General features: G+C 44.7%; 1 protein-coding gene across 2 annotated transcripts in view; it reads left to right on the forward strand.

Moving 5' to 3' along the window:
- Positions 1-21,231, forward strand: part of CDS1 (CDP-diacylglycerol synthase 1) — a 69,234-nt gene that overhangs the window by 18,258 nt on the left and 29,745 nt on the right. For both annotated transcript variants that reach the window (XM_058667074.1, XM_058667075.1), the window contains 3 exons: positions 7,991-8,087; positions 9,783-9,880; positions 13,167-13,306. In XM_058667074.1, the coding sequence (XP_058523057.1) occupies positions 7,991-8,087; positions 9,783-9,880; positions 13,167-13,306 (335 nt within the window). The remainder of the gene's footprint in view (positions 1-7,990; positions 8,088-9,782; positions 9,881-13,166; positions 13,307-21,231) is intronic.

A 21,231-nucleotide genomic window follows, 5' to 3' on the forward strand; every position in this document is an offset into this window, starting at 1 on the left:
TGAACCAACAGTCCTATGCATCCTGGTGCTTGCAAGGGGAGGATGCCAATTAAGCCATTGCACCAAGCCCCCTATTTGCCTATTTTCATGTGCTAGACAGAGTTATGTAGGACTATAAAACTCCATAGTCCATGTTTTCTATTTGTGCTATATTTTCTAAGACTTAGCGGCCACAGAATTTCAGCTAATTTTTAATTTTTAAAAATAGTCTTTATCATAATTTTTTTCAAACGTTTGTTTATTTTACTTGAAAGTCAGAGTTAGAGAAGCAGGGAAAGACACAGAGAGATCTTCCATCTGCTGGTTCACTTCCCAGATGGTCACAATGGCCGGAGCTGAGCTGATCCAGGCGAGATCAGAGCCAAGCAACCAGGACTTGAATTGGTGCCCACATGGGTTGTGGGCACTGCAGGCAGAGGGCTAGCCTTTATGCCACTGCTCCAGCCCCTCACCTCATTTTATATTACCCTTTACCGAGTGCTTTAGTAATATGAACTCTAAAACTTATGAAAGCAAAGGAAATGGAAGATTTTGTTCATCTTAATATGTGGAAGGTTCTGTATATCGCTGTGGAAGAGCAGTGTTTACAAGCTTTTGTTTTTTTTGCCTGTGACATGCTATTAAGAAATGCATTTTACACCATGTTCCAGATAATACACATATGTGTATTTGCACTCTTGCTAAAAGAGTTGTGAGGTCTAACCTGTCAGGGAATGACAGAGCCTGTGGGGGTTCTGAGCCAGGAACCCTGGCAGTGAAACCCAAAGTACATACCGTGATAGCAGTCATGCTGGAAAAAATTGGTTCACACAGAATTTTTCATCTTTTTAGCCAATTGATCTTTGCGGTCTTATTAAAAGCTTGACGATCATTTTAATAGTTTTTGTTCCCAGTTGTTTTCCTGACCTAGTTGACAGCTGTATCTCTGCTTGAAAGTCTCACCAGGACTGTTTCAGACCTGAAATACTTGAAAGCTGGTGTTCTGCAGGAACATTCAGCTGGATTCCTGTGCGTAATACTAATTAAGTGGGGTTATTTTTTCTGTTAAAAATAGCAGCTGCTAACATAGGTGTATACTGCATACTGTACTACATGCTGGACCCCACAGCAGGCACTTTAAATAACTGAACTGGTTTATCCCTGTAGCAACGCTAGAGTTAGAGTGTGTCTGCTTTGCAGGTGAGCAAGCTGAGGCAGAGATGAAAGGTCAAGGGTCACCGAGCAGCAAATGATGGAGCCACATTTGGAACCCAGTGTGTGTCTGCGAATACCCGTGTTGTAGCTACTCATGAGAAAATTGTTTCTGCATATGAGAAGTAGAGAGTAGAACAGTTGGAATCCTGTCAAAAGACTTCTCTACCAAGATTATGTATTTCAAAAATCTTTATTTGTTCAGTTTAGCCTCTTTTTAAGTTAATACCAAAGAGACCATGTTGCACAGCTACCGGGGCAAACATCCTAATTCCATGAGGAACACACATGATTTGAAGGGGAGAGAACTCAAATACCCACCTACCAAGACACTGATATTCAGAATGCTTTGGTGTGGACTCCTTGAGGCTCTCTTGTTGTGTATTACTTTTCTGTGTGAGAGAGAGATGCAAAAATGTGACCATACTATTTCCTTCTTTGCTCTTTTTGTTTTCTTTTTTTTTTAAAGGTTTATTTTTTAAATTTATTTATTTTTTTATTACGAAATCGGATATACAGAGAAGAGGAGAGACAGAGAGGGAGATCTTCAGTCCGATGATTCACTCCCCAAAGTGACCACAATGGCCGGTGCTGAGCCAGTCCGGAGCCGGGAGCCAGGAACTTCCTCCAGGTCTCCCACACGGGTGCAGGGTCCCAAATCTTTGGGCCGAACTCCACTGCTTTCCCAGGCCACAAGCAGGGAGCTGGATGAAGTGGAGCTGCCAGGATTAGAACCGGCACCCATATGGGATCCTGGGGCAGTTCAAGGCGAGGACTTTAGCCGCTAGGCCACCACGCCGGGCCCTCTTTTTGTTTTAGTTTCATGATGTTATTAGAAACATTTTATATCCTTAATATTCTCCAGGAACATTTAAAGACTGTAGGATATAGTCCATTCTATGGATGCATTCCAGTTTATTCATCTGAGCATCTCATGCTAGGCATTTAAGTTTGTTTATAACTGCCCAGGATGAAAAACATCTTGGCACGAACATTTTCCTTTGTCATTATCTTTTTTTATTGCATTTCATTTTATGACATCGTTTCATAGCCTCTGAGGTGCCCCCACCCCTCCCTGTACTCCCCCCATGGTGGATTACTCCACCTTATTGCAGCATTACAGTTCAAATCCAGTCATGCTTCTTACATTGTAAGCATGTACCATGCATAGCATCAAGCATGTTATTGTCCAGATCAATTCGACAGTTTCTTGGGGAGACCATCTCTGGTCTAAAAGCAGAGCTGGCAGAATATCGTTCTGGCCAATTAAAAGCCATATCATTATCTTTTTAATAAAAGAGAATCCATAATTATTTCCTCAAGATAAGGCCTATATTCATCTTTTTTTCCAAGATTTATTTTGTTTTCATTGGAAGGTCAGATTTACAGAAAGAGAGAGAGAGAGAGAGAGAGAGATCTTCCATCTGCTAGTTCACTCTCCAAGTTGTCTCCAACAGCCAGAGCTGAGCCAATCTGAACCCAGGAGTCAGGAGCTTCTGCTGGTCTCCCACACGGATGCAGGGTCCCATGGCTTTGGGCTGTCCTCAAGTACTTTCCCAGGCCACAAGCAAGGAGCTGGATGGGAACTGGAGCAACCAGGACATGAACCGGTGCTCATATGGGATCCCAGCAGTTACAAGGCAAGGATTTACACACTACACTATCGCACTGGACCCTATATTCATTTTTAAGGAAAGTTGTTTTTTATTATTATTATTATGATTATGATTATTATCACTACTACTTTGAAAGGTGAAGGAGAGTTCCTGTGTCTGCTGGCTCAGTTCACTCCCTAGATGGCTGCAGTGCCAGGGGCTGGGCCAGAGTGTCCACCTTTGAAACTGGGAAGAACCACATGTATCTTCAAGGGTCGAGGTGCTCCTGCCATCTCATAGGAAGGCTGCTGGCCATGCCGGAACAGCCCTGAACGGCGCTGGTGCTAGGTGTGAGAACCACCCAGATGTCACCTGGCTGGAGCGCTTGTTCTTTGTCACGCTGTCTTTCTTTTCTGCAGGAACTCACACAGCTTCCTGTGCATTCCTGCCTTGCTTTGAGAAGGAGTTTCCGTCACCCCCATTGTCTACCAGAGGGCTCCCCAGGGCCGTGGCTGTTCCTGAGGGCTGCCTCTGGCAAAGTGGGAGTTTTTCTGTTTGTTTGTTTTTAAATCTCATTACTCCTGAAATAAAAACCACTTAAGGAGTGGACAAAGGCCTTGCAATTAAGACGCCTTAATAAAAAAAAAGTCTGCATCTAATGTTGAAGTGCTTGGGTTGGAGATCCAACTCTGCCACTGTTACTGCGAGGGACCCTTTGGGACAGTGGTAAGGGTTCCAGTGATTGGGTTCTGCCACCCATGTGGGATAGCTGGGTTGTCTTCGCCTTGCCCTGGCTCTCAGCCCACAGATGAGGGACCTCTCTGTCTCTTGAGTAAAACAAAACAAAAATACCTCAATGCATATGGAAATTTTAAACATTATGTGCCACGTGACTGATTTGAACAATAAGTGCTATTAAGATGTTTATTTTGAGGATCAGCATTATGGCGTAACAGGTAAAAAGGCTGCACCTGCAAAAACTGGCATCCTAAATGGGTGGTGTTTCAAGTCCTGCCTGTTGCACTTCAGGTTGATCTCCCTGCTATGGCCTGGAAGCAGCAGCAGAGCATGACCCAAATGCTTGGGCTGCATGGAGTAGACCTGGCCTGATCCAGCCCTGGCAGTCATGGCCATGTAGGGAGTGAGCTAGTGGATGGCGAATTCTGTGTGTGTGTGTCTCCCCCTCTGTCTCTGTAAGTTGTGTGTGTCTCCACCTTCACCTCTGTAATTCTGACTTTCAAAATAAATGAATAAATATCTTAAAGACTGTTTTTAAAACATGGTTTAATTATATACTGTGAGAAGTCTTGCTTTCAGTTTCTGTGAGTTTTAGGACAATTAGGCTAGAATGAGTTTCTTATGAAACTATCCATTGGAGGAGGCTTTGGTTTGATGACTTGGCCACAAAATTAAAGTTTTACCCTTACATGATCATTGCACCTGCTTGGTAAAGGAAATAAAAATTTTTGAATTCAGAACTGAGACGGCCTTGTGTTTTAGTGGCAGTGATTTGGCCCTCACGTGCCCTGCTTTATTTGGTTTGGTGCTTGTCCTCTGACACGATGTGATACCTGGTCACAGTGTGGTGTGGTCAGAATGTGTGCCTCGGAGTTCATTTGCGAGAGTGTTAACCCTGATGTGAGTGTGTTGCGAAAGGGAACCGGATTCAGTGTTCCTGAGTGGGTGTGGGGGTGACTGCTGGAGGGGGTGAGTGATCGTGAGAGGGGGATTGTTGCTTGTTCACTTGTCCTCCTGCCTCTCACGTGGAATAGTGCAGCAAGAAAGTCTAGCACCTTCATATTGGATTGCTCAGATTTCAAAAACCTAATTAAGAAATCTCTGCATTTTATAAATTACCCAGGCTTTGGTATTCTGTTATCGCAGCAGAAAGTAGACCAAGACACCGTATTAGTGAAAATACACACAGTATTTAAGTATGTTTTCATTTTTATGCACTTTGTATTAGATGCTGTTAAGAGAGTTGGAGGAGAATCATTTAAAATAAGTAAATTAAAATTTTGATCTTATTCAAAGAGGGAGATTTTTTGGGAAGGGGAAATATTTATATAATTAAAGACAGCCAGCTAGGATAATTTGGGGGGGGGGCAGATTTTCTGGTACCAGGGAATTTGGGATGGATATGAAGCGTATGGGTTCCTGTTTAAACTTTCTTGCTCGTAGCACTGAATGTTCTCTGAAACTCAAAGCCAGACATTAGAGGGGCAGGTAGACATTCGCAGCACCCTCCTGGGCATGGATTTCTGAAGCTTAGGCTGTGTGCTGTGTGCTGGAAGAGGCCTTCAGTGATTCTCAAGATCAGTTCGAAAGATGGGCTAAATGTAGTTCTGGGTTTTCTACCAAAAGGGCAGGGTTATTACCAAGGGCTTTGTTATCTTTTTAAAAAAGATTTATTTATTTTTATTGGAAAGGCAGATGTACAGAGAGGAGGAGAGACAGAGAGGAAGATCTTCTGTCCTATCATTCACTCCCCACGTGACCACAACAGCCAGTGCTGTGGGTGCTGTGCAGATCCGAAGGCAGGAGCCAGGAACTTCCTTCTGGGTCTCCCACGTGAGTGCAGGGTCCCAATGCTCTGGGCTGTCCTCGACTGCTTCCCCAGGCCACAAGCAGGGAGCTGCATGGGAAGTAGAGCTGCCGGGATTAGAACTGGAGCCCATATGCCATCGGGTGCATTCAAGGCAAGGACCTTAATCGCTAAGCTATTGTGCTGTGCCCTAAGGGTTTGTTATTACCCATTTTTTCTTTACCTCCAATGCGTCTTGTGACCCAGCGCAATTTACCATTTCATTCGTTTATGCACACCCAGCTATATCTGTAAAAATAAATATAGCCTTTTAGCTGGTGCATTTTTACATGTATACCCAGTATGTTTTTTTTAGTACCCAAGCTTACCACCTCATGAGACTGTAAGAAATGTCTTTTAAATGTATGAAATGAATTAATACTTCTGGGGTTAAAAAAGGCAAGAGGGCCTGTGTTTAGAATAAGGTAGGTTACTACATGGGTGTAAGTTACTTCAGAATCTCTTGTGATATAATTTAGATGCTATCGTCTGCATTAAGAAAAATCAGAAAATTCCTAGAACGACAACACTTAGTTGAGAGTGATCATCTCTGTGTGGGTGCACTCAGAACTCTTTCTGTGTGGTGGCTACCAGCATTGATTATCCTGAGTTGGGGAATTTGCAGGCCGGCCCTGACTAGGGGCTGCACAGCAGGTGGGCGTCTGAGGCACCTAGAGCTGGATTGGGGAGTGGCCTGAGGGAAATCCCTTCTGTGGGAAGCTGTGTTCCCAGCCAGGAGGAGAGCTCCCTGGTGACAAAATGCATTGCTGCCAAAGACTGTGCCTCTAATGGAGGAAAATGGGCAGCTCACCACGTGAGTGCTAGAAGGAAGAGCCGCGTGCTGTGTCCGAGGCCTGCGCTTGACCGCTGGTCTTTCCGAAGCAGCTGTGCCTCCCGCTGTTGGGTCTGCATTACCCTGGCTTGCTTCTTCTCACTGGCAGCCCATTCTGGCTGTACTGCCCTCAGCGTCATGACTGCTTTGTTGGTCACAGAGCACCATATTCCTTGCATCCATGCTGGCCGCTTAATTCCCGCTCTTTATGACTCATCCATTCACTTTGAGCAGAAATTACTTGTTTTTGTTTGTTTAATTCAAAATTGTAAAAAATTTTTTTTTTTAAAGATTTTATTATTATTATTGGAAAGCCGGATATACAGAGAGGAGGAGAGACAGAGAGGAAGATCTTCCATCCGATGTTTCACTCCCCAAGTGAGCTGCAACGGGCCGGTGCGTGCGAATCTGATGCCGGGAACCGGGAACCTCTTCCGGGTCTCCCACGCGGGTGCAGGGTCCCAATGCATTGGGCCGTCCTCGACTGCTTTCCCAGGCCACAAGCAGGGAGCTGGATGGGAAGTGGAGCTGCCGGGATTAGAACTGGCGCCCATATGGGATCCTGGGGCGTTGAAGGCGAGGACTTTAGCCGCTAGGCCACGCCGCCGGGCCCCAAAATTGTAAAAATTTTAAGATCTTAGTCCATGCTACTTTTTATCTGATTATTTCTTGATATTATCGCACAAAGTGAAGTAGGCAATTTTTTTTTTAAGATTTATTTCATTTTTATTGGAAAGTCAGATTTACAGAGAGGAGGACAGACAGGAAGATCTTTGTCCATTGATTTACTTCCTGAGCGGCTGCAATGGCTGGTGCTGTAATGATCTGAAGTCAGGAACCAGGAACCTCTTCCAGGTCTCCCCTGTGGCTACAGAGTCCCAAGGCTTTGGGCCGTCCTCTACTGCTTTCCCAGGTCACAAGCAGGGAGCTGGATGGGAAGCAGGGCTGCTGGGATTAGAACTGGTGCCCATATGGGATCCTGGCAGTTGCAAGGCAAGGACCTTAGACACTAGGTTACTACGCTGGCCTTAAAAGTAGGCAGATCTTTTTATTTATTTATTATTTTAAAAATTTATTATTATTATTTATTTATTTTTTCCATTTTTTAATTTTTGACAATCTTTGCATAGTTAATTAGGGTAAAAAAGGTTCAAGGGCTACAGGAAAGTGGGTAAGACTATTATTTCCATGTTGTTTCCTTCATGTATCTGAGGTAAAAGGGGATATTGAGGAAGAAGCCCCACCCAGTTTCCTACCCTCTCCAAGTCCGGGATGTGGGGTATGCTCTGAGATACTTGCTCAAGTGGTTTTGATAGTTCACCAGTTATGAATTGCTGCCAGTCTCACCACTCCAAGCACGATGAGGTCATTGAAGAATCCACTGATTGACATAGTCCATCATAGAGTCTCCATTTGCCCAGTTTTTCACTGCCAACATATGGCTGAGGTGGTTGATTGACTTGTTCTGTCTTCTGTCTTTTCATGGTTAGGGTTCTGAGTCCGGCAGTTCGATTGAGGAGATCCGCTAAGAATCTTTGTCTGAGGTGTTCTCAGACCAGATTCTTGTATGTATTAGCAAGTACAGGGCCCAGCACAGTCCATCTCCCCAATCAGGTGGTGTTTGCAATTGCTGGGTTGGTTCTGTTTCCAGCCCTGACTTCCAGAAGTAGGCAAATCTTACAGTCTGACAAAATTCCTAAATCTAGCTTTATGAAACCACACACACACACACACACACAATGTTAAGAATATATTAAATGCTAACTTCATAAACATTTTTTTTTGTAGGTGGAAAAACTGGTGGATCCGTGGGATTCTGACTCTAACCATGATTTCGATGTTTTTCCTAATCATCTACATGGGATCCTTTATGCTGATGCTTCTTGTAAGTGATGTGATCCTCAGTGTATCTTGCTCTTATCTTAAATATATATGAATTAAGTCATTTGACCTTGTCACAAAATGAAAGATAATGCAAGATTTGTCAACACCGCATTTCGTGCCAGTTCATAAAGGAACTGGGCTTATCTCTTCTGCTTGCAAAATGACCTTTTGTTGTGTGATTAGTTTATATAGGTGCACACACACGTGCATACACACACACACACGCACACGCACACGCACAGACCCAGTGTGTCTAATTGTTGCAGGTCCATGTCCCACACTGGGCTGAGCATTAGCCAGAAGGAATACACATGCGACTTCAGCATAGGCATCTGCTGGCCAGTTCCCCAGCTTCAAGGAACTCAGTGTAACAGCAGAGATGTACAAGTAACTGTGTGACCTGAGTAGTATGAGAAAAGACAGGGTCAGTGCTGCACTGAGCGTGCCAGGAGAGTGCAGCCATCCAGTCCGAGGGAGAGATGAGGAAGGGTTTCCGGAAGATGGTGCCAGTGCAGGGTTTACATTGGCACCTTATGTTCTGGTTCTTCTTTGTTGTGAATGGCACTGTTCTGAACATACCGGAGCATACACGTGCTCTGTTTTCATCCGCAGGGTGATTTTCTTAGACTGGATGTTCAAAGTGGAGATAGCCATCCCATAGGTTCCCTAGTCTGCCTGTGTCCTTCTGTCCCCTCTCCCAGCCATCCTACATGAGTGCGTCTGCTTTCCTAAGCCTTATCATTCTGTCTTCCTTTCTTGCTGAGACCCCGATTTCCTCAGCCACAAAATCCTGCTCGTGCACCTCTGCCTCTCCATCCCTCACCACTGTTCCTGGTTAGATGCTGACCCTTGCCTCCCTCAGCGTCTCTGCATTTCCCACGGTCAGGCAGTGTCTGCTCATGTCACTTGAGCTCCTTTGTGCAGCTCTGGATGCTGCTTCCTCACACCCCACTGCCAGGATTGGCTCACCCCTCAAGCGCACACCCACCTTGATTTTCCAGCATGTTGGGAGTGGGTGTACCTCCCTCATAGCGCCTCGTCCCTACCTAAAAGTGGACTCACAGGACACATGTGGTATATTTGGTCACGACTGTGCACATCCTCCCGGGGCTGCTGCATGTCAGCCAGACTGTCACTGCCTCTACCCACCTGCTTTCCTGTCCTGCATAGTGGGTGTTCCTTCTCTGATAGCCACCTCCTTTCCGAGAACAGAGGCCCTTTGGTATTTTGTGTGTCTTCAGTAGCTAGTCATCTTAGGACTCTCAGCACAATCACTGAGTCCGTGAGCCTAACAAGTGTCCAGTGTCCTGCGTGTCGACACTGGGGCATTTCAGCTGCTTCTGCCTCACCTCTGCAACGAGCACATTTGTTTTAAGGACTGTAAGGGCTTTGAATGCCCTGTTTCCTGTTGTCCTAGAAAGCTCTTATGAGTTCTCCTTGCAAGCTCAAGTTCGTAATCATATAAATACATTTGTGCTATCAGAAGTTCTTCCCCCACCATATCCAGTGCTCATGGCTGCTCTAAAGCAGATGTGTAGATAGAGATCACATGTATGTGATATTTTAAACTTTCTCTGTGTATAATTAGGGCTTCCAAACAAATGAATACTTACTTTAAAAAAAGAGTGTGACCAGCAACAACCAAGCACAAGCAGAAGCAATGAGAAATGCACGCGGATGTTTTCTGTGGTTTCAGGTTCTCGGCATCCAGGTGAAATGCTTCCATGAAATCATCACCATCGGGTACAGAGTCTATCATTCGTATGATCTCCCGTGGTTTAGGACACTAAGCTGGTAAGGAAACTGTTTGAGATAGCAAAATTGGATTATTTTCTCAAGTTTGTCTTTTGGGTCCACTTTGTAGAAAGATGAATTTTTGAAAAATGTGATTGAATTTTAGAAAAAAGGACTTTAGCCCTTCCATTTCAACATGTTGGCCATGTTTGAGTCTAGATAACTAAATGTAATTTATATTGAATGTGTATATCATTCAACAGTATACTGGATGTGTTTTTTCTTGTTTATAATCATAATTTTAGCAGCAAGTGAAGTCATTATTTTTTCCTTATTTCCTATCAGCTGATATGAGACTGCAGAGTAGTGCGTGTCAGATTAGCAGGAAAAAAATGACCACATGCTTTTAGTAGCCAAACTTTCATGTATGTCAAATAAACTTCAGCAGAGAGAATGTAGGGTGCCAAGTATAATTACGCTCTTAAAATTGTAAAAATGAAGTATATGAAATGTGTTCCCTTTATATGAATCTTAAAAATTGTTTAAAATTTTTCAGTTATAGTTCATAACTGTGAGCATTAATTTAATATGAACTGTGTAACTGAGACAGTACAGTAATGTCGTAGTTTGTGTTGAACCTGTGTGGTTGTGCCCTTTTTCTATGGTTGGTTGATTAGCAGACCAGCCAAGGGTGCAGTGGCTTCTGAAAACAGGTGTATCACATTTGGGATCTAGAAGAGTGACGAAGTCATTTCTTGATTTTATTGTTAGCTCCTTTTCCCTGGTAGCAGGTTTCTGTGTGGGCATCAGGAGTAGATAAAGCCACTGGGGATGAATGCTGAGCCATGCGGGCTGGATTCTAAGGGCAGGAAAAGAGCAGCCAGATCTGGACAGGCTCTCATGTTTATAGAAGACTTCCTAGAAGAGCTGGGAGGGAGGAGTGTGTCCTGGGTTGGCGAAATGACACACAGCCAGTTGCTGCCGTGGCCCGTGCTCCCACGGGTCAGCCTCCTGCCTCCTAGGCCGGAGCAGTTTCTTAGGGATTAGTGAACCTTACGGAGGAGTCAGCCATAGTTTCTGTCGTTGGAAGGTAGAAGAGCAGTTATGCAGTTGATGGAGATGGAAATAACCCGCCTTTTCCTTTTGCAATGGGGTCTGCTTCCACAGGTGGCTTGTTTGATTACTGGTGAGGAAACCATCCCAGAGCCATGCCACTGCTCTCCTGGCTCCTGGGGGCCCTGTGCTCCTGAGGACAAGGCCTTGAGAGACCCTGTTCTGCTTCCCATCCTCTGACAAGGCAGTTGATGTACCCTGCTGACCTAGATGAGCTGGCTGTCATGTCCCCAGTGTGTATCTGGGCATGCTGTCAACTGAGCAGGCATCAGTCACTCAGGAGACCCAGTCCTGACTTATGCACTACCAGATCAGGCTATACATTCTGAGACTTTTCTCTGTGGTTAGAGGCTCAGTCCAGCGGTCTAGTTAGGGAGTCTCCCAAGAAACGTTGCCTTGGGTGACCTCAGACCTAACTCTTGTATGCACCAGCCGGTGCAGGGTCAGGTTCAGTTTGTCACCTACGGCAGCTAGTGCATATACCAGTGGATGCTACCTGCCTGGTCCAGCATCCATTTCTGCTCTCACTGAGGGTGTAGCAGCCTAGTCCATCCTGGCCCATCCCTAGACCCAGCTCTTATGTGACTCACTGGGTGTGGTGGCCTTGCCTGGCCTGTTCTATATCCATTCTGACTTTTGCAAGTGCCATTGTGTGCTAGATCCACTTATGTCAGGCCCATGCCAGATGCAGCCCACCAATGGGTGCTGCAGCTTTGCCCACCCTGTTCTTCCCACAGCCCTAGCTCTTGCACTCGCCAGTAGGAGTTGCAGCCCAGCAGGCGAATCCCCAGAGTTCCCTCACCAAGCTAGCTTCCATCCCTGGGTCTTATGTATGCTCATGGGTGCCTTGACCAAGCCTGGCATGGCTTGACTGCAATCTTAACACTTGCTGGCAGATACTGTGGCCTAGCCCAGCTGGCCATAGCCCACACATTGTCTTGGCTCTTGTGCATGCCAGCAGGTTCTGCGGCCTGGCCCAGCACAGCCTGGCCCCAGACCTGGCCTACACAAATACTGAAGAGTGCTACAACCCTGCCTGGCCTGGCCCACCCCCAGCCTTTGTGCTCACCAGTGGGAGCTGCAGCCTGGCATGGAAGTTCCGCAAGTTCCCTGCCAGGCCTTTTCCCATGCCCAGATCCTATGTGTGCCAGTGGGTGCCATATCCCTGTTTGGCATAGTTTACCTTCAGTCCTGGCCTTTGCGTATGCTGATGGGTGCTGCAGCCTGGCCCAGCCCTGCTACCTCTCAGCAGCAGTTTCTGCTGATGTTAGGTAGGTTCCTGTGAGGTGAGTTCAGTTTTCCAGCCTAACTTGGCCTTTTAGCATCCCCCGGCTTTCCGTCTTAACTGACAGGGGCTGCAGATCCGCAGAAGTGAGTCCACAAGTCCCCTACAGAATCTAATCCCAGATCTGTTTTCTCCCGCATTTTGGTGGGTGCTGTCGCCCAGCCTGATGGCCCACCCTCTGTCCCGATACTCACAGTTAGGTACTGTGGTCTTGTCCAACCAGGCATGTCCCCCAGCCCTACCTTTTGCTTGCACCAGTGGGCGGTGGGCAATGCTATTTATCCCAGCCTAGGTCTCCCACATGGATAGAGACTTTGGCCTGACCCAAACATGCCCTCTGGTTTCCCCCTCTGTAAGCCACTCTGTTTTTGCTGTCTTGCCTCTCTGAGAGTGCAGTGGCCTGGTCCATGGAAGACCCCAGTAGTCATTCTTCCCCTGTCAAATATACCCTCAGTTGCTCCCACTTCAATACATCCCAGACCCCCTTCACTGAGCAATCTGCAGCTTGGGATACTGGGGCATGTGAGTGGGTAGGAGGTGTGTCCTGGCCTGGTGTTTCCTGCCTTCCCCATATCCTTAACAAAAAAAAAAAAAAAAAAAAAAAAGGAAATTATAAGCAACCATGCTGGCACACTGGTACAGTTAACACAAATTTGGCACTAACCACCTCCAAAATTCCTACCACCTCCCGGCTGCTTTTGTCGCAGCAGTGAAACTCTTGCCTAGCTACAAGGCAGCCTAAGCAGTGGCCTGGAGTTGAAGTGTTGTTGACTGTTAACCTTTGAGACTAAGTTTTAGGCAAGAAAATTGTGTTTTAGCCAAATACATCTTGAATTGATCCTCTTAATTTAATTTTGATTATTGTCTCATCATTAAAATGAAGAGAGTATTTCTTTTGAAATTGAAGGAAAAATTTACTATAAAATGTTCATTGTTTTTAAATTATAGGTACTTCCTATTGTGTGTAAACTACTTTTTCTATGGAGAGACTGTTGCAGATTATTTTGCTACGTTTGTTCAAAGAGAAGAACAGCTTCAGTTCCTCATTCGCTACCACAGATTTATATCATTTGCCCTTTATCTGGCAGGTAAGAGAAAATACTCTGGTTGGCTATGTAGCCAACATGTTTTCCAAGCCCATTTTTACTTATGTTATTTAAATTCATGACATCACTTATTTGTTTCATTCTATTCCAGCCTCTCATTTTGTTTCTTGTAGATGAAGTAATTTCTTCCATCATTTTTTTAAAGAGAGATTTACAGGGAGAGAAGGAGAGAGAGAAAGAGGTCTTTCATCTTCCAGTTCACTCTCCAAATGTCTGCTATGGCCAGAGCTGGGCCAATCCAAAGCCAGGAGCTTTGCCTGAGATATTTCATGAGGGTGGAAGGGCTCAAGCAATTGGGTCTGCTCCCACTGCTTTCCCAGGCTCATTAGCAGGAAGTTGGTGTGGGAGAGGAGCAGCCGGTACTCGAACTGGTGCCCATATGGGGTGCTGGCACCACACATGGAGGCTTAATGTGCTATGCCCCATAGCTGACCCTTCATCATGATCTTAAATAACAGTACTTGATTAATAACCACTCTATGTATTTGAAATTTTTCTTTATTGTGTGTAAGAAGGAATTTCTAAATATATAGTGACTATTATTCCAGTGTAGTTTATGAAGAAACTTTCATGTATATATGCTACTTTATTTGTCTCAAGGCAATGGGACTTTCATATAGAATCAGTCAGGATAATTATTTTGGCTAATATGGTTTTGTGTGTACAACAGCATTGCTTGTGCAATATTGTGCTGTGTATTTTTATGATTTTTAGATTAAAATGAGATATTTTACTTAAATGAAGAATTAACTGGTTTCTTTTCCATGAAATTTTATGGATCATAAAAGAAAATCTCTAAGAATTAAATACATATCAGAATAACTTGTCTAAAAAAATCTTTTGTTTATTTGAAAGAGTTCCAGTAAGAGAAGGAATAGGGAGGTGGGGAGAAAGGAGGGATGAGAGTTCAATCTCCCATCTGCCGCGGTTCACCCCTGAAGTGGCGGCAGCTCCCAGGACTGGGAAGGACGGAGCCGGGGGAAAGCTGGGAGCCGAGAGCTTCATCCATGGCTCTTCCTTGAGTGGTGGGGCACAAACTTGGGGGCCATCTTCAGCTGCTATCCCAGGCCATGGACACGAACTGGCACCCGTGTGCAATGAGCACCACAGTCAGTGTCTTTACAAACTGTGCCACAATCCTAGCTCCTGGGATCACTGTTTAAAAGACAGCTTACTTATCTGAATATGGCTCTACCGCTGCTTTAGCTGACTACTCCTTGGGAAATTTTTTTGTTTTGTTCCTCTAGGAACATTATGAGGCACTATTTCATTATTACTGTTAGTCTTATTTTCTCACTTAAAGTAGGAAATGAAGCTTGTGAGGTCTCGTTTTAGCTGTTCCTAGTTATTTTGGCTCTTAAGATAGTTCCTCAGTGCTTGGAAAGCCTGTCGACCACCTTGGGAGCCATGGTGTACCTGGCAGTGATGTTGGGCTTTCATAAGGGCCCTTTCAGTTCTGCGGCCCATGATCCTAGACAGGAGGAGGAACGTGGAACAGTCTGGAAGTGATGCTCATCTTCAGGGACCACGGGGTTGGTTTGGTTTGGTTTGGCTTAGTTTGGTTTGATGGGATAGTGAACACGTTTTCTGGGGGATTTTTTTCTTTTTTTCACATTCTTGTTTTTTCTTCTGTCTTCTGCCAGTCTTTCTTAAAGACTTACTGATTTATTTAGAAGGTAGAGTTGAAAGAGGAGAGGTGGGAACCCCAGAACTTGGATCTTCTTCTCTTGTTTTCCAAGGTGCAGGAACTGCATCAGAATTGGAGCAGTCAGAACACTAACGGATCCAAAAGACTTAGATTGTATACAGCAACCCTGGGCTCCGCCATTTTCAGATAAAAAAAAAATCTGAGTAAAAAGCCTATTTCTTAATTTATGTTAGATATTATCTACCTGTTGAAACCTTTCTTCCTTCCTTGACCTGACTCAGGTTTTCATGGTCATTGTTTATTAAACAGGTCCCTAAGACGTCATTTCCTAGGAGCCGAGTCTTATCTGTGATCACATTGCCCTTCTTGGGAACCTGTCTGGAGGTTCTAGCAGGGGAGCACAGCCACTCGTATACCCTTGACCGAAGAATAGTTCTGCTCTAACCGGGAAGGTCATGCTCTTCCACTCCGCGTGCAGCTCCGGGTGGGACACACATGGAGCGCCGAGGGAGGAAAGGGACATCCCTAGCCAGCCAGATCAGCCGAATCAACCCCGCTGAGCACTGGGGTGACAGCCGCACAGTCAGATCACCCTCACTCCCCCCATTACCATTCTTTTCCAGCTGTTCATTTTCCCCCAACCTAGTTACTGCCTTACCTTCTCTTTTCTGTGTTAAGTTTTGGTATGAAGATCCCTCATTTTCCCTCTGTCCTATGTCTGTGGGTGGTTTCCACAATGTCTGCCCATCGGTTCCCTTCAGTTTCCCATCAGTTTCATCCTGGAAACTAGGCTTGCTGGGTCTGTGTCCGTGGCTGCTTGGGTCAGGGCTCCCGTTTCTTCTATCTTGCGCCTTCCAAGCTTGGTTAATACCTTAGCTTTGCGGAAGCATGACCTCCAGGATTGCTGTATGAAATGAAACATGGTAGACAAATGCCTTGTTTAGTCTCAAGCACTTTTGGAAGTACCTGCGGTGTGATCTCACAGGCGATTGCTGTGGTGAATGCTTCCCCATGATGAGCTTACACACAGCACTCCAGAAACCCCAGCCTCGCACTCGCCTCCCTCTGAGTCTTCTCCTTAGTTTCTCTGGAAAAGGCCTCAACTGGTTTCTTCGTCCTGCTAAAAGTTACCCCGTTGTCAGAGTTCTTGATAGGGTCCTTCTCGTTGTTGACATTTCTCCAGTTCTCTTTGTAATTGAGGTTTTCTTTTTTACCTTAATTTATTTTCATGTTACTCTGGTGGAATATCAGGATGCAGGAGGAGTAAGTACCTGTGATAAAGACAAAGCCTCACCCAGGCTTTTGTTGTTCTCCTGGCTTCAAAGCATTTATTGCTTGCTGTCTCAGCCCTGTGGTATGACTGGGCTTACCTGGGCATTTCCAGCTTGTGGCTTGTCTTATGGTAGTGATAGGATAAAGGCTGGCTCAGTCACTTCTATCATCTGAGTAGGCTGCTCAGGTGGCTCTTGGGGCTTCAGGCACGCTCGTTACTGACCTGAGCACCTACCTGTGGGCTCTTAATGTGGCTTTAACATCTTAGTTTGTAGTGACTGGATTCCAAGCAGAACCACTTGCTCACAGAATTCTAAATTATTTATTTTCATTGCAAAGGCAGATTTACAGAGGGCAGAAATGGAGAGAAATCTTTTGGTTTTTGGAATCTACTGGTTCACTCCCCAGATAGCCACATGGTTGGAGCTGAGCCAATTCAAAGGCAGAAGCCAGGAGCTCCCCTCCAAGTCTCCCACATGGGTTCAGGATTCCAAGGCTCTGGGCCATCTTCCAATGCTTTTTCAGGCCACAGGCAGGGAGCTGGATGGGAACTGGAGCAGCTGGTACATGAACCAGCATCCACATGGGATGCTGGCACTCGGAGATGCAGGATTAGCCAATCAAGCCATCATGCTATCCCCTAAACATTTTTTGTTTATTTGTTTAAGATTTATTATTTATTTGAAAGAGTTACAATGAGAGGAGGAAGAGAGAGAGAAAGCTTCCATGTACTTGTTCACTCCCCAAGTGGTTGCAATAGCCAGGGCTGGTTCAGGCTGAAACTTGGAGCCAAGAGCTTCCAGATCTCCTGCATGGGTTCCAGGACTTGAACCATTCTTCTCTGGCTTTCCAGGCTGTTATCAGGGAACTGGATCAGTAGCGGAGCAGCTGAGGTTTATATCAGCACCCATATCAGATGCTGGTGTGGTGGGCAAAGTCTGAACTTGCTCAGTCACAACTAAACTTTCAAAAAATGGAAACATAATGTATAGCCATAGTAAGAGTAGCATTCTGTGACATCTTTTTCCAACCTCAGTGCCTTCCTTGCTGTCTCCAGTGACTTAGTCGTTTATTGCGGCAATGTTCTGGATATTCAAGTTCATAATCCTTTCTGTGGTTTCGGTGGTACTGTGGGTGTCGAATGTCCTTCAGAGGTCTGTGTGCGAAATACTTGATTCCCAGAGAATTAAGGTAACACTGCTAAAAAGGTGGCAACTTAGTCTAGTTACAGAGTGTGAAAGCGGGGTCTTGGGGAACTGAATAGGTTGGGTTGGGTCATTATAATGACTAAAGAAGACTGGTGGCTTTATAGAGACCATGTGGGGATAGATACACTCCGTGGGGCGCCACCTCAGGGTGCCCCCCCAGCAGGAATGTGTTTCCTGGAGACCACCCAGGCTTAGACTGTGGCCCTCAGTAAGCTTTAACCTACCAAGTTAGGCTGCCTCAGGCACTTTGTTCAAAATGGGCAAAGCTGACTAAAACACCCTTCCTCTTTGATTTTTAAAAATATAAATAGTAACAATTCTATACTCTTTTTCACCACCTAATATGACTTATAGGTGATAGTTTTATATCGACACACCTAAATCTTGCTCATTTTTTCTGTATCTTCAGTTACTTACGTGTTTCTAGATAGCGATCTATGATGGATAGCAGGACATCCCACCAGGCGATTGCTGTTTTCTCATGATTGGCTATGCCTTGTACTTGTGAATACTTCTCTACTGAGGAGGAACAGATATAGTTTATTTTGTTTGCTGTTTCTTTTTATGCATTTTCCACATAATAGCATCAACCCTCTAACAGTAATTTGGGGCTTGATACGTTAAACTTTTTGGCTGTACTTTTATAAAGTATACATCCATACTTCTTTTTCTTGACAATACACTGACGTCTTTTAGCACTTGGTGCCGTAGGCTCATTGAAGCTCATTGAAGGTTCCCGAGTCATTCTTTTCACAAGCCTTTGAATGCTTTCCAGTTGTTAAGTACAGAGTCTGAAAGTGGTGAGAATATAAAGGGAAGGAAACGGATGGTGTACTTCCGGTGTCTGGAAGCTGCTGAAATGTGAGTGTTCCCCCCCCCCCCTGAACACAGTCAGGGAGAAAAGGCCCTGCTTCGTGAAGGGGCAGGGAGGCCACAGAAAAGCTTTTGAGAAGAGCCGACAGATGTCAGGACAAGTAGAGAACAGGCATAGGCTAGCAGGTGGATCATGGCGAAGGGTGCGGCCAGCTGGGCAAGGCACGGAGAGGGAGGAGGATGGCAGGACCCGGGCTCTGGAAGGCAGCGACGTGGGAAGGCGGGCAGGAGCCACAGCTGAAGAAGCTTTGTCATGGGGAACGTTGGCTTTTTATCTCTGGGAAAGCATGCGCTCACCATGTCTATAGCTAATGGAAATGTGTGTTGGGAGACTTCCACAGGGGAACTGGATAGGGAAACATTGTTGGAATTCACATGAGGTACAGTTAAGACCTGAGCCCTTAATGAGATTTGTAACAAATGCTGAGTGAGTTACTAATTAAAAAGTAGAGAGGTAAGGTGGGCTGATCTGAGATCCCAGCTCCTGTTCAGTGACATGCTATAGAAAGTCATTTTTGTATCCCAAATTACTGCCTTTTAATGTACCTTTAATTGTATGTTCACATAGTTTCCAGCACGGCAACAGTTTTTCAAAACTACATATTCTCAAGCTAGGATATTGACCATTGTTACAGTCCTACAAATACGTGTTTATAATGCAAACGTGAAGACAGCTTGGAGCTACTGGATTAAGTGATGAAACCGCAGCACAAACTCACAGGGATTCTTGCATTTGTTACTGCTTCAAGTGTGACTCTCTGTGTCCTGTTGGACCAGAAGCACCTGTTGTGTGTTCCTCTGCTTTAATTCTCAGCACATAGCACAAGCTCTGGCGTTTTAGGTTCTCAGTACACACTTGCTGGTTGCATGATCAGGAAGTTGAGGATGTGAGTTCCTGGCTTCGGATTGGCTCAGCTCCAGCCGTTGCTGTCACTTGGGGAGTGAACCATTGGACGGAACATCTTCCTCTCTGTGTCTCTGCTCATCTCTGTATATCCGCCTTTCCAATAAAATAAATCTTTAAAATTAAAAAAAAAAAGAAGTTGAGGATGTGAATACTTGTACATGGGCTTCTGTTTTCTTAGCCTCACTCTTCCATTGGCTAGTGTTGAGGCCTTCATACTGGCTCTTGATGTGGGTAGGCAACGTTCATTCAGTCTAGCCAGTGGAGCTGGGCTTTAGGACAGCTCAAAGTATGCTGTAGAAATGTTTGGAAATCTTTTTGGTAAATAATATTCCAAGGCCTTTGCTACAATTCCAGTCATAATGTAGCGGTTAAATGACTTTAGCAAGTGTAGGTCTTAGCAGATTTTAGTTAGCCTTAAACTATTTCATTAATGTTGAGTGTTATTACTGAAATTAAATATAACTATTTTCTTCATGGCCCATGAAATTAAATGACTTATTTAATATCACACACCATGACTCACTGACTGGGAGTTGGAAGTCATTTAAACATTTAGCTAATTTTGTTATAGGATGAATTTGATTGACAGCAAAGAAAAAAATCAAACTGAAAATGACTTGGTAAGCAGTCTGTCAGGTCCAGGTGTGCAAAGGGAGTCGTCATCAGCTGTATAAGTTCATGTTCAGCTGTGATGCTGCATAAGGTATCTCTTTCTCCAACAAGAACCATATGCTTATTATATTTAATATTTGTTTAGTTGCACTTAAAAAGTTATTTTGATTTCTTTAAAGTGTGAGGAGATGGTGTGGCTTTCTACTGCTTTCAATTCAAGAGAACTGAGAGACATGTAATATTAAATTGTAACTGAGGTTAGTGCATGATTAAGATTTTCTCCCCAGATTCCTTGCTTTTTTTTAAAGGTTCTATTTATTTAAAATGTAGGGTGACACACACACACACACACACACACACACACACACGGGGGTGGGGAGGCATGGAGAATGAGAGATCTGTTGTTCATGTGCTGTTTCACTCTCCAGTTGGCAGCAGCTCCCTGACCTGGGTCAGCTGAAATCAGGCGCCTAGGCTGAGTCTCCCATGTGAGTGTCAAGAACTCAAGTACTTGAGCTATAACTCATTACTTCCTTAAGGCTGGATCAGAAGTGGAAGAACCGGTGCTCCAATGGCAATTGTAGAAATCTCAGCACTGGTTTTACCTGCCTTGTCACACCACCACCCCCTCCATCTGTTCTTTTTAGGGAATATTTATGCAGTTCTTAGAAAAGCATCACAAATAACTTATAAGAGTATTGTATCTCCATAACTACTGGTGTTTCTCTAAAGATCCTTCTTTTTTATTTATTTATTTATTTTCTTTTGAAAGGTAGGGTTAGAGGGAGAGAGGTTTTCTATCAGCTGATTCACTCTCCAGATGGCTGCAGCAGTCAGGGCTTGGCCAGGCCAAAACCATGATTCAGGAACTTTTTCCAGATCTCCTGTGTGAGTGTATGGATTCAAGTACTTGGACCATCCTCTGCTGCTTTCCCAGGCCGTTAGCATGGAGCTGGATCAGAAGTGGAACATCTGGAACTTCTGCTGGTTTTCCTATGGGATGCCAGCATTGCAGGTGGAGACTTTGCCTTCTTCTTCTTCTTCTTTTTTTTTTTTTTTACTTCTTGTTATTATTATCATTTTATGATACAGTTCCATAGGCCCTGGGATTTCCCTTATTCTCTCCCCAAAACCCTCCCCCCTCACTGAGTTCCCCTATATCATTACTATAGTATAGTTCTTCATACACAGTCATCTGTCCATCATTACAGGCATGGACAATGGCACAGAGTCCAGCATCCTATTGTCAAGAAATAGTAAACAGTTTCATTGGGAGTCCATCTTTGTCTGGAAATAGAGATGCATACTGCATTGTATCTTCACATCCAGATATGATAGTCTCCATTACACAGTTACTATACATCCCCTTCAATGAAAACCACAAAAC

Source organism: Ochotona princeps, chromosome 7, assembly GCF_030435755.1.
Source record: "Ochotona princeps isolate mOchPri1 chromosome 7, mOchPri1.hap1, whole genome shotgun sequence".
Taxonomy (NCBI): Eukaryota; Metazoa; Chordata; class Mammalia; order Lagomorpha; family Ochotonidae; genus Ochotona; species Ochotona princeps.